General features: G+C 41.4%; 1 protein-coding gene across 2 annotated transcripts in view; it reads right to left on the reverse strand.

Annotated features, from left to right (window-relative positions):
• Positions 1-12,377, reverse strand: part of LOC108797319 (alpha-actinin-3) — an 88,177-nt gene that overhangs the window by 37,615 nt on the left and 38,185 nt on the right. For both annotated transcript variants that reach the window (XM_018568909.1, XM_018568902.1), the window contains exon 2: positions 11,614-11,728. In XM_018568909.1, the coding sequence (XP_018424411.1) occupies positions 11,614-11,728 (115 nt within the window). The remainder of the gene's footprint in view (positions 1-11,613; positions 11,729-12,377) is intronic.

Below are 12,377 nucleotides of genomic sequence, written 5' to 3' on the forward strand. Positions count from 1 at the left end.
CCCCCCCTGTGCCCCTTCCAGCCTACATAGAAGGAGATGCGGCTGTGATAAAGCAGCAACAGAAGTGTCGCCCACCAAACCCTGCCGTTGCCGCTTTAAGACAGCCGCGTCTCCTAGTTTGACTCGTCGCTCGTCCCCCCCTGCCAGGCCTACGCTCGGGTCAAGGTTCTGGTATGGAATTTTAGGGGGGACCCCACATTTCCCCCCCCCCATTTTTGGGGGTGGGGCTCCTCCTTAAAAATTTTACCAGACCTTAAGGGCCTGGTATAACTTTGAGGGGGAACCCCACACACGTTTTTTTGTTTCTTTTACATGGGGTCCCTCCTAAATATTCCAGCCAGTCCTTAATGGTCTGGAATTACTTTTGGGGGGAACCCCCCCCCCTTTTTTTTTAAATGGGGTCCCTCCTAAATATTCCTACCAGACCCTAAGGGTCTGGTATTGTTTGGGAGAGGGAACTGCAAGCTTTAAATAAATAAATAAATATCTTTTTTTTTTACAGACGAGATGGACGTGTGCATCGATCAGGGCATCAGCTGCCGAGATAGTAGTACTAGTTTTAACTAGGAATGCACCGATATATCGGCTGCCGAAACATATCGTCCGAAATCTGCACTTTTGGCAAAATTTCGATATAGCAGCGCACCCCTGCCTTCTCTCCTCCCCGCTGGGCGCTGCTCTGTGTCTCAGCAAGGAGGAGAGAAACTGTTACAGGTGGCCAAGCGCTGCGCTGTTAGGGGGCGAAGACAACCAGCGCTGTCACAGGAGGCCGACCGGCAGTGCGGGGAGGTGAGCTCAATCTGACAGCTGACTCCTGCCCCACACCGCCTCACTTCTGAGGGACATGTACCTCCTGGTGACTCCACGGTGTATTAGAGCAGCGGCGGAGGCTGGGTTAGAAGCAATCTACATGAAGATAAGGTAATGGAGTTGGAGGCAGCTCCCCAAGGGAACACTCACAGCCTATTTGAGCAAGTGTCTCTGTGATTCAGCTAGGTGCTAGGAAACACACTACACTCACAATAGTGCAAGATAATTTAGTGCTAGTCGGTTTTAGGTGATCTGTCGGAGAGACGCCGGCCACTCACTGCTTGCTCAGCCTTCTGTGACAGCTGTCAGGATGAAGAGCAGTACAAACACTCAGCGATCAGTGTCCTCAATTAGTGATAATAATTGAGGACATAGTATGTTTACTGTGTCCCCAATTACGAATGAATGGGAAGTGCTCTACATCACCTCCTGTTCATTCATGATTGTGGTTATAGTAAACATACTATATCCTCAAGTTATGATTGATCAGGGACACTCAGTATAGAGGATTCCTGTTCATTTATAACAGGGGATACAGAAAAAGAGATTGAGGACTCTATGTTCTCAATCTCCTTTTCTATTTTAAAAGGTAAATATCAGGGGTCTGTTTAGACCCCTAATATTTCCCAAAGCATCAAAATAAAATGTAAAAGTTTATAAAAAATAAATAAAAATTAAATATTTTTAAAAAATTGAAACGTTCGGAAAAAAAACATTTTCATTTTCGGTTTCATCCCGACATTTTGTTTCATTTCAGTTTTGTTTCCTTTTAAAATTTTCATTTCATTTGTAAACAAATCGGCAGGACCAGATGGGCTACATCCGAGGGTATTAAAGGAACTTAGTCAGGTCATAGCCAGGACCCTTGTACAAAATTTTTATGGATACTATAACGACAGGTATGGTCCTAGCTGATTGAAGGAGAGCAAATGTAGTACCAATATTAAAAAAGGGGAAAAGAAGTGCACCGAGTAACTACAGACCTGTCAGCTTAACATCAATTGTGTGTAAAATATTCAAAAGCATGATACGGGACTACATGCAGGAATTTGCAAATAAAACTGGTATCATTGGTAAGTGGTAACCAATATGGTTTCATCAAGGACCGTTCTTTTTTTTTATTTTTAAATATTTAATGTTTATTGATATTTTCACCATAAATAAAGAACAGTGTCAAACAATAGTACATCCATACTTTGTCATAAAAATCACACATTGCAGAACATTGATGGACAAACAAGGGGGGAAGCAAAAAGACAGAGGGAGGGGGGGTGGAAGGAAAGAGAGGGTACGGGCACCACCCAACGAAGAGTCACATAAATTAGTTTCCAGGTTTACCCAACCCTTTTGCGAGGCATGATACGTCCAGTCCACCAGTCGAATCAATTGCGCAGCCCTAAGATAAGATTTGAAGTCTGGTAGACCAAGGCCACCGTTGATCTTATGTCTACATAAAGTGGAGTGGAACATTCTGGGTCTTTTATGCTGTGAAATAAATTTAGAGATCAAGGAACGTAACGTGGCAAAGTAGATCTTAGGGAGGGTTATAGAAAGCATTTGAAAATAGAACAGAATTTTGGAGAGGATCATCATTTTAATGGTGTTAATTCTACCAAGCCACGATAAGGTGTGTAGGGAAAAGGAGTTAAGGTCAGTTTTCACTGTATTTAGCATAGGGATATAACTACTTAAAGTGACATTAAACCCTCAGATTTTTTAGCATAAAACAATACTGTAATGTGTGCCTTACTGTAATCCATGGTTGTTTCCCTTCTCTTTGCTGCTCTTCCTTTTAAATCTGTATCTGTTCTCATGCTCTGCAGAACTTCTGTTTAGCAGCAGACTGCCTTGTCTCAGGAATGGATACACGGTGTCTGTGTATACGTTTGTATAGGCTTGTAACCTGAGCCAGCACTACAGGAAGAGGCCCTGAGCTGAAAAGGGAAGTTCTCCCCAAGCATGAGAAGAGATACAGATTTAAAAGGAAGAGCAGCAAAGAGAAGGGAAACAACCATGGATTACAGTAAGGCACACATTACAGTATTGGTTTATGTTAAAAAATCTGAGGGTTTAATGTCACTTTAAGTATAAGTCTGATAATTTTGGGGTGAGATAAATGCCTAGGCAGCGCATACATTTTTGCTGCCATAAGAAGGGTAAGTGAGGAATCAAACTAAGGCAGTCCGCCCTTGTCACCGTTAAGTTCAGAATCTACAAAGGGAAGGTATATAGGGCAGAGATCCATGCTAGCATTCGAGGGCCAATCCCCAGGGCATTTAAAGTGGAAAACATGAATCCCCAGTCTACTCTGTCAAAAACCTTTTCGGCATCCATAGACAGAACTGGGGATTTCAGCTTACAAGCTAAGTGGATCAAAGTAACCGATTTGAGCACACTGTCTCTTGCCTCTCTCCCCAGAACGAATCTGACCTGATCCAGATGTATCCAGTGCGGTAAGAGTGGGCTAAGTCTGGAGGCCAGGATTTTAACATAGAGTTTAGTATCCACGTTTAGCAATGAGATGGGACGGTAAATCGAACAGCTAGATGGATCTTTGCCAGGCTTAGCAAGATTCATGATATGACCTAACAGTGATTCTGGACGCATGGGCATATCAGTACCAATAGAATTAACGTATCGACAGAAAAAGGGGGCTAAGATGTCCTGGAAACGTTTAGAGTACAAAAGCGGGAAGCCATTAGGCCCAGGGCTTTTGCCCAATATAGTTGATTTGACAGCTTGCCCAAATTCTTCTACTGTAATAGGGGAGTCTAGAGACAGTAACATGTCTTCTCGCAATAAGGGCATACCTGCTTTGCGCAGGTAAGAGGCAATTCTATCAGTAAGGTCAGGGGGTGGTGTATAGGAAAGAGAAGAACAGACTTTATATACCAGTAGATCTTGGTAATATTCCTGAAACACTTTGGCTATATCAGTGGTAAGATGAACTACGCAATCCATCTTAGTCTTAATTTTAGAGACAAAGGTGGCAGAACGTTTGAACCGCAATGCACTCACTAAAAGTTTGCCCTACTTATTACCTAGGTCATATAATTTATTCTCTACAATTGCAAAGCCTTGTTTAGTGTCCAATTCCAACAGCTCCTTGAGTTGAGTACAGACACACACACTCACATAGGCTGAACTGGATGGACCCTGGTCTTTATTCAACCTTACATACTATGTTACTGTAATTATTCTTACCCCCTCTGTTCCCAGTCGCATATAGATCATGCCTTTTTGCTTAGACGCTCCCTTACTTATCAGGGAACCAGGGGTGCCACCTCTTACCAGGGTCGCCAGATACAGCATAGGGCACGGGGTCTCCTTCCTGGCAGGACTCCTGGTGCCATGGTTGCGAGCGCGTGGTGGACAGACTGCGCATGTGGGCACGCGCGTAGTGCGTCCGCATCCATTAGTGCTGTCAGGTGTGGGCCTTGCTGGGGGAGGTTCCCAGCATACACCTTCCGCCCTTTACCTCATGCCATTGGTTCCTAGAGAGAGAAGCCTCCTGGTTGTCTCGGCAACCAGGGGGTGGTCCTGGGTCCCACTGGGTAAAAAATTCCAGTCAGGGTCCTGGCTTGTCGCTGAGTTATTCTACGTATATGGTGCAATCACCTTGCCTCTTGTGTTCGAAACTACTGTCATTCCTGACCCCTTATCTGAATTCCTGGTCCCTGACCCTTTGGCCTGCCTTCCCATTTTTTGAACTTAGCCGCCTGCCTCAACCCGGACTGGACTTGATTACGCTTTAGGATTTCCCTCTTGTACTTCGGACCTCCTTGCCCGTTCCTGCCAGTGGGTTCCACTGACGGCTCAGCCGTACCCCATGACATTACTATAGCTTCCTTTCGCTCTGTTGTTGTGACCTTACCTGTTCAAGGTCCTCAGCTACTGGGGTTTTGGCACTCATTTTTTCTCCTGGATTAAATCGCTCTACTCTTCTCCCCAAGCTAAACTTAAGTACTGCGGCTTGGAATCAACCCTTTCTTCTATTGCTTGGGGCACCCATCAGGGTTGCTCATTATTACCTGTTCGGTTCATTTTGGCTTTGGAGCATTTGGCTGAATATATCAGGTGCCATCCAGGTATCCGATGCATTGAAAATGAGTCCACCACAAGTTGTCCTTATGCGCTGACGATATCCTTCTGACCGTGACTAGATTCCATCTGTCTCTCCCTAATCTCTTTAAGACCCTATCTGATTTTTAAGGTAATTTCTGATTTGCGAGTTAATCAATCCAAATCTGAGGCCCTTAATGTTTCCTTATTACAAAGGACTATGGATTGCTTGCTACTTTCTTTTCCCTTTAAATGGACCTCTTCTCTTAATTATTTGGGGATTTTTCTTACTTCATCATACGAGACTTTATATGGAGCTAACATTCCTCCTCTCTTGAAAGTTATTGATAAACTCTTAACTTCTTAGAAGCCTCATCCCATTTCTTTGATTAGTCAATCCATGCATAGAAATGTCATGCCTACCTAAGCTGCTCTATGTTTTCCGAGTCTTGCCCATACCCATTCCTAGCCATATCTTCCGAATCTTACAAGGTAAGGTCCTTTCCTTTATCTGGGGAACCTTCAGACCCCGAATAAGTCAACATGTGCTTTATCGCCCTAAATCTCGAGGCGGTCTCGCTGTCCCCAATCTCCGCCTATATTACATAGCATATTGCCTCTTAAGCAGTATTTACTGTTTTCCATAGGTTTGGCCCCTTTGATACTAAGAAGAATGTTTGAGATGTTATTACCCAATAGAATATCTGGTTTTCCCTGATTGCTTCTTGTTCTCCTGATTCCTGCGCTTGATTTAGGGGTGTCCTGTTCACAGCACTTGCAGCCACGACTGGGCCTTGGTGCTCCACCACTGTCCTAAAATCATTAGTCTGTTGTTTTAGAAAAACTGTCACATGACAGTAAACAAAAATGTATCAGTAATTTCTATCTGTGAGTACTTGGACAAGTATCAGTACTTGTACTTGGTCTGTGCAAAAGTTTTAGGGCAGATGTGAAAAAATGCTGTTAAGTAAGAATGCTGTCAAAAATAAGTGTTAATATCGTTTATTTTTATCAATTAACAAAATGGAAAGTAAATGCACAGAAGAAAAATCCAAATTAAATTAATATTTGTTGTGACCAGCCTTTGCCTTTAAAACAGCATCAGTTCTTCTAGGTACATTTGCACACAGTTTTTGAAGGAACTCGGCAGGTAGGTTATTCCAAGCACCTTGGGCAACTAACCACAGATCTTCTGTGGATGTAGGCTGCCTCAAATCCTTCTGTCTCTTCATGTAATCCCAGACAGACTCCATGGTATTGAGATCAGGGCTCTGTGGAGCCCAAACCATCACTTCAAGGACTCCTTGATCTTCTTTATGCTGAAGATAGTTCTTAATGACACTGGCTGTATGGTTTGGGTCATTGTCCTGCTGCAGAATAGATTTGGTGCCAATCACACGCATCCTTGATGGTATGGCATGATGGATAAGAATCTGCTTGCATTTCTCAGCATTGAGGACGCCATTGATCCTGACCAAATCTCCAACTCCATTGGCAGAAATGCAGCCCCAGACTTGCATGGAACCTCCACCATGCTTCACTGTTGCTGCAGACACTCATTATTGTACTGGTCTCCAGCCCTTCGGCAAACAAACTGCCTCCTGCTACAGCCAAATATTTCAACTTTTGACTCATCAGTCCAGAGCACCTGCTGCCATTTTTCTGCGGCCTTGTGCACAAAGAGCCAACCTCTGACCTGGAAACAAGGCTAAGCGACTCAACTATGCATGAAAACATTCTTTGTATCCCTCCTAGTTTGAATAAGGTTTAAGTAAATTATCTTAGATGAGATTTAGGATGTATGCAGGCTAGTTAGAATGGTCAAGCATGTTTAGAGACACCAGCATGAGTGAAATGGCTTTCCATTGAGCAGTGCCAGTGTGAGGAACCTGTGATGGTGCTGCTGGTGGCAACCAGCGACTATACAGGCTAAGATTAGGTATTAATCATTAGGTACAATCAGGGTAAGGCCAAGAGTCATATACATCAAGTACCTGGTACCAAACAGTGGAACAGGAGTATTGTCAGAAAGTATAGCCAAAGTTGTTGCCAAATGTAACCGGAACCAAGAGTAAAAACAAGAGCATGGAGAAAGCATGTTGTCAGGCAATACAATAGGGATCAGGGTAGGTGGATCTGTACAAAGTAAGTCAAGGCAACTGGACTTGCTGTACATGGAGCTACACCAGCGTATGGCACAGCATAGAAGAGCAAAACTCTCTGGTCAGAATTCGGCAGTATACCTACATCTAAAGGAAAAAGGTCACTCTTTTGAAGACAGTCAAGTACGCATCCTAGACAGGGAGGAGGACTGGTTTAAAAGAGGTGTGAAAGAGGCCATTTATGTAAAAATGGAGAAGCCAAGCTTGAATAGAGGGGGGGGGGGGTGAAACATCTATTGTCTGCCACATACAATGCTGTTTTAACACCTCTCTCAGGGCAGGTTAATAACACCTCTTAGACTCCAATTATGCAAATGCAATCAACACCTGGTTGCGACTAATGGATTATGTGGATTGGAGCAACATTCACCATATTTATTCCCAGATAATTTTTGTACAAGTCATTCTGAATTGAGAAAGCTGGTTGGATGACCAGTGAAACCTTTTCAAGATAAATCCAGCAAGTCCAGTTGCCTTGACTTATTTTTTACAGATATACCATGACCTGGATGAATGAGATCCTTCATAGACATAGTGGGTAGGTGGAGTATATTTAGGCAAGCCAGATCAGCAGCTAAGGTCAATCTGAAAACAGTAAGAAGTAGTTCCACAGACAGTGGTTTCAGCTGAGAGTATGGAATCATTCAAGACCCATCTAGATACTTTTCTCAGAGAGCAAGACATACAGATGTATAGTTAATCTTAGTAACACACGCACATACACAAAACCACACAGGTTGAACTCAATGGTCCTGCGCCTTTATTCTTGACCTTGACCTTAACTTGACCTTAAAAGGATGCTAAACCAACAGACATGCCTTGGTTTGCACTGACATATGCGCATATAAACAAGATGCTGGAGGGCATAAAAGAAGTGCCAGAGAGCAGTACAATACAGGACGTAAATTTAAGAAAACCAGAACAGAGAAAGCTGAGAGAGCAAATTAAGGAGTATTAGCAGGATGGCACACTGAGGACTGATCTGCAGCCAAATGTAACCGGTACATTCCTGACAGACAAGGTCTAATACATTCCTGACAGTTATAAAGGACAGAAAAGGTCTAATACATTCCTGGTAGTTACAAAGCACAGAAAAGGTCTGCAAAGCTCCCAACTGTTCCTCATTCGGAGCAAAATCCTTCTGTACATCTTTCCATCTCAGTTGTCTCTCTTTTTGGTTCAATGTACAGATATCTATAAAAAATTTACTTTTCAACTGTCAAAACTTTATTCTGCATTCTGCACTAAAACCTTCATCCTATCTCTTAAATATCCTGTTTGCTATTTCAGAAAGCCAGTATAAAGGAAAAGTAATGGTGGAAAAAAATCAATTCTGGGTTTACCCAGTCATTTTTGGCATATACATTCTTAATGGTCCTCATAACTGGGGGCTTGGCACAGGGCGTGTCCATTGCCTAAATACATTGTGCTGGAAGGTGTCCCTCTTTATCATCACAGAAAGTTTACAGGTATGGGTCTAATACATTATTGGCAGTTTAAAGGAAAGAAAAGATTTATTAGAAAATCCTGTAACAGAAATTACAGGAGGAGAAGGGGTTGGCTTTCCTTATTCTGCTCATGTATTTACCTCCTGGTTTAGTATAGAATATAATGTTGTTTTAAACAATACTACTTTCAACAAATTTCCAAGGGTGTGGATTTGTTAGCAGGGGACTGTCATTTTATTAATATACCGTATATTCTTTCCTAGTCTGTTTTTAGATTCTTAATCCTTCTGTCCCATCGTACTCCTGACCGGACAAAAACCCAAAACCAACTGGGTGGGTGCGGTGGTGACAACGGATGCCTCCGTGAAATGTAGATAGATGAAAGTAGTCAATCGCACTCCATGATATTAAAGTCAATGCTGTTTATTGACTGAGATAACACGCAGATGCGGAGATGCGTGTTATCTCAGTCAATAAACAGCATTGACTTTAATATCATGGAGTGCGAGTGACTACTTTCATCTGTTTTTAGATTCTGTCTCTGTGGCCAGTCTGACTTTGCTATTTAAAACAAGTTTACACTGGAGGAGCTTAAATCAGCAGATAATGATTCATTTTACAGTATGATTTATTTTGATACATGAACTGTAAAACGCATAGTGCATTACATTTAATGTCATATTTTATGCACTGTAAGTGTGATCTAATAGGTATTGTCTAGATTAAAAGCATAGTTACAGGAGGCACTAAAGGTACAGTTAACCTTAGTAACTCAAACACACACACACACACACAACCACACACACACACACAACCACACACACACAACCACAAAGGTTGAGCTCGATGAACCTGTGTTTTTATTCAACGTTAACAACTATGCAACTATGTATGTACCTATGTTATACTTCATGTAAAACTGTGCTTCACCTCAAAAAAATTTTACAGAATTTTTAAAAATATTTTTCTAAGGGTTATTGAGTTACATTATTTAGAAAATGCTTGGTCAGAAGCATGATTTATGGTCAAAGCCAAAACATTTGTATTTAGTTTTGCTAAGATTTGGGAGTACAAGTACAGTAAACTCTCTTATCCAGTATTCAGCTAACCGTAACTCCCATCTAACCGGCAAAACAAAAATCCCATGTGTACTCACTGTCCTGCTGATCTGCCACTTTCAGGAGAGGGAGAGAGGGCTCTGGAGCATGGAAAGGTAGTGGAACAGGTTGGAAAGTGCTGGATTAATCTGGGAATGAGTGTCTGAACGATCTCTGAAAAGTGCTGTGAAAAGGGTGTCTGATCAATCGTTTGTGAAGTGCTGTGTTATCCTGTGAACAAGCGCCACCTAGTGAGCACTCCCAGTACTGCAATGTATCGCTAATGGTTTAGAGTACAAAATACTGTTATGGTATAGTGTAGTATGGGGTATAGCATTAGTTAAACCCATTTTTTATGGTAACTCTCAAGCAACCAGAAACTACATTTATCTGGAATCTACCAATCCCCGTGGATGGGAGTTTACTGTATATAGCTGTCAAGCTATTATTGCTGTTTGTGACCCAGTTGTAAAGATTACATCTAATTTCCTATAAAAGTGATGCTGCCCTTAGATTTGCACAGGTGAGGGAACTAGGTTTATATGTAGAAATGGGTTTATATGTAAAAATGGATTTATATGTAGTTGCTTTATTTGGAGGTAACACACAACAAGCTTCACAATATTTGTAAAGTTTGAGACTTGTTTATTGGATTGAAATTGGGTGATACCAGTCGCTGTTTCCAATCAGCTTAAACATGAGCTCTGACACCCCGCCATCGATTTTCATGGTCTTGAATAAAGATCATTCACTTTGGGAAATCGGGTCTGTTGTCTTACAATTGTACCTTCCAATTTCAGTCCGATCCGTTGCGATCCTTTCTTGAATGGATGCTAACGGAAGAGCACTGAAAAAATGAATAGGTGTGAATGGGGCTTATTCACATAACCCAATGCATTACGTTGCGCTGAAAAAAAGTAGTGCATGTTCTACTTTTTTTCAGTGCAATGTAATGTAACACGATGGAATGGTGCGGTGTGAACTAGCCCCATTAATTTTTCCGCTCCCTTCGATTGGCATTCGTTGAAAAATGGATCACATTGCAACGGATCGGGTGTGAATAGGCCCTAATAAACTAATTTTTTTATAGTGTAATATCCTGTGAATGCATCTGATACGATACAGATCAATGTTCTCAAATGTATCTTTAAGATCTTCATGTATCATGTATGTACTTGTACCCTTTTCTCCTTTAATAAACATATTTTTTGATTAAAAACAGAGCTAAGACACTTGGCTGAAATTGGGTTTTATTATGTACATTATTTACATTAATAACATCTAAACAATTGTTTTGAAATGTTTTGCAATTTTGTCCATCTTACATAGTACTACCTGGGTTAGCCTGGAAGCAAGGAGAAATGTTGGTGGTGTGTCAGCTAAGAATAATAAGTTCTTTAAGAGTATCTATGGTCAAAAACTAAATATAAATATATGCTTCTATATTACATTTCTATAAGTTCTATCCCATTCATAACAACCATATCGATCTAGAAGTTTGTAAATTTCCTTTTTGAAGGATGTGGGATGCGCCTCCTCAATACAGTCACACAATTTCACCCACTTCCTTGTGTCACAACTCTTGCAGAGTTTTCCTTCTGAACTACAATTCAATGTCTGAACAATGTAACATTATAACTGCTTGCTGGAGGCAATGCATGATGGGATATGTCATTTTGAGAAATGGAGATTGTGTCATGTCAAGCAGCAGGTGAAGAAATGGAAAGTACACTGGGAATCCAGGAAGTTGTTGAAAGTGATAGACAGGCAGAAGGAAGCACTTCACTACATAAGGGATTTTTTCAAGTAAGCTTTGATTGCATTATCAAAAACAACTATAATATGTATTTCTATAACAATGCTGATGTTATAACAAGATAGTGTGTGATGGGGCTTTAGAACTCCTTTAATAAGGAAGATGTAGATGTTTTTGTCTGGATGCAGCCCTAGACGTACAGCAGCAGCTGAGATCGCCTTTAGCTTTTCCCCTGCTGCACTGCTAAAACTGAGCGAATGATCCTGTATAGCACTTACCAGAGATCACCTCAAGCAACAGCATCAATTTAAGCCCATTTCTGAAATCCTCCTCTATATTTTCAATCTGTGTACCAGCTTTCCTCAGGTGAGAGTTGCACCAGGCTGTGAAGGTCTATAAAGAAAACAAATGAAAGGGATAAGGTATAGTAAGAATGATCCAAATGTAAAGATTTGAATCATTATCAGCTTGAACAATCAAGATATAGATACTTGATGCTCACTATTGAGACTGCAATAGCATTTTTGTTGTTAGGAAAAACATAAATAGCAGTTACATTTGTGTCATTGAAATTCCAAGTGATTTGTAGCTCAGTGGCTGAGCAATTGACTTTTTGCAGCTTTTGGAGCTAGCTACAGAATCATCAGCTTCAGACGCTCCTCATGTTATCTAGTGCAGCAGCCGATAATCATGGTGCACTATTGTATTGCGGCTGCATAGTTAAAAGCATTGTAGTCAGGTACAATAGCAAATGTATATTTGGCTATGCATCGCCACAGAAAACAATCAGAGAGATTTGTAGCTGGTACAAATCTCTACTACAATGTTGCTAGTGTGACCTGACCCTTGTCTCTAATACTACTCACAATGTGTGCAAAACTATTATAGTGTAGCTATTTTAAATTTCCTCAGGAGGCTGATGTTAAAAAAACTTGGTTTTTCAAGGATTTTTAAGGGCTCAAGCACATGATAGTACATTTCCGTAATGCGTACAATACAGTTGTATTTTCTTTGCTGGGTGTGACAGGTGTGGCGTACACCT

This window comes from Nanorana parkeri, unplaced genomic scaffold (assembly GCF_000935625.1).
Source record: "Nanorana parkeri isolate BGI_ZX_2015 unplaced genomic scaffold, ASM93562v1 scaffold33, whole genome shotgun sequence".
NCBI lineage: Eukaryota > Metazoa > Chordata > Amphibia > Anura > Dicroglossidae > Nanorana > Nanorana parkeri.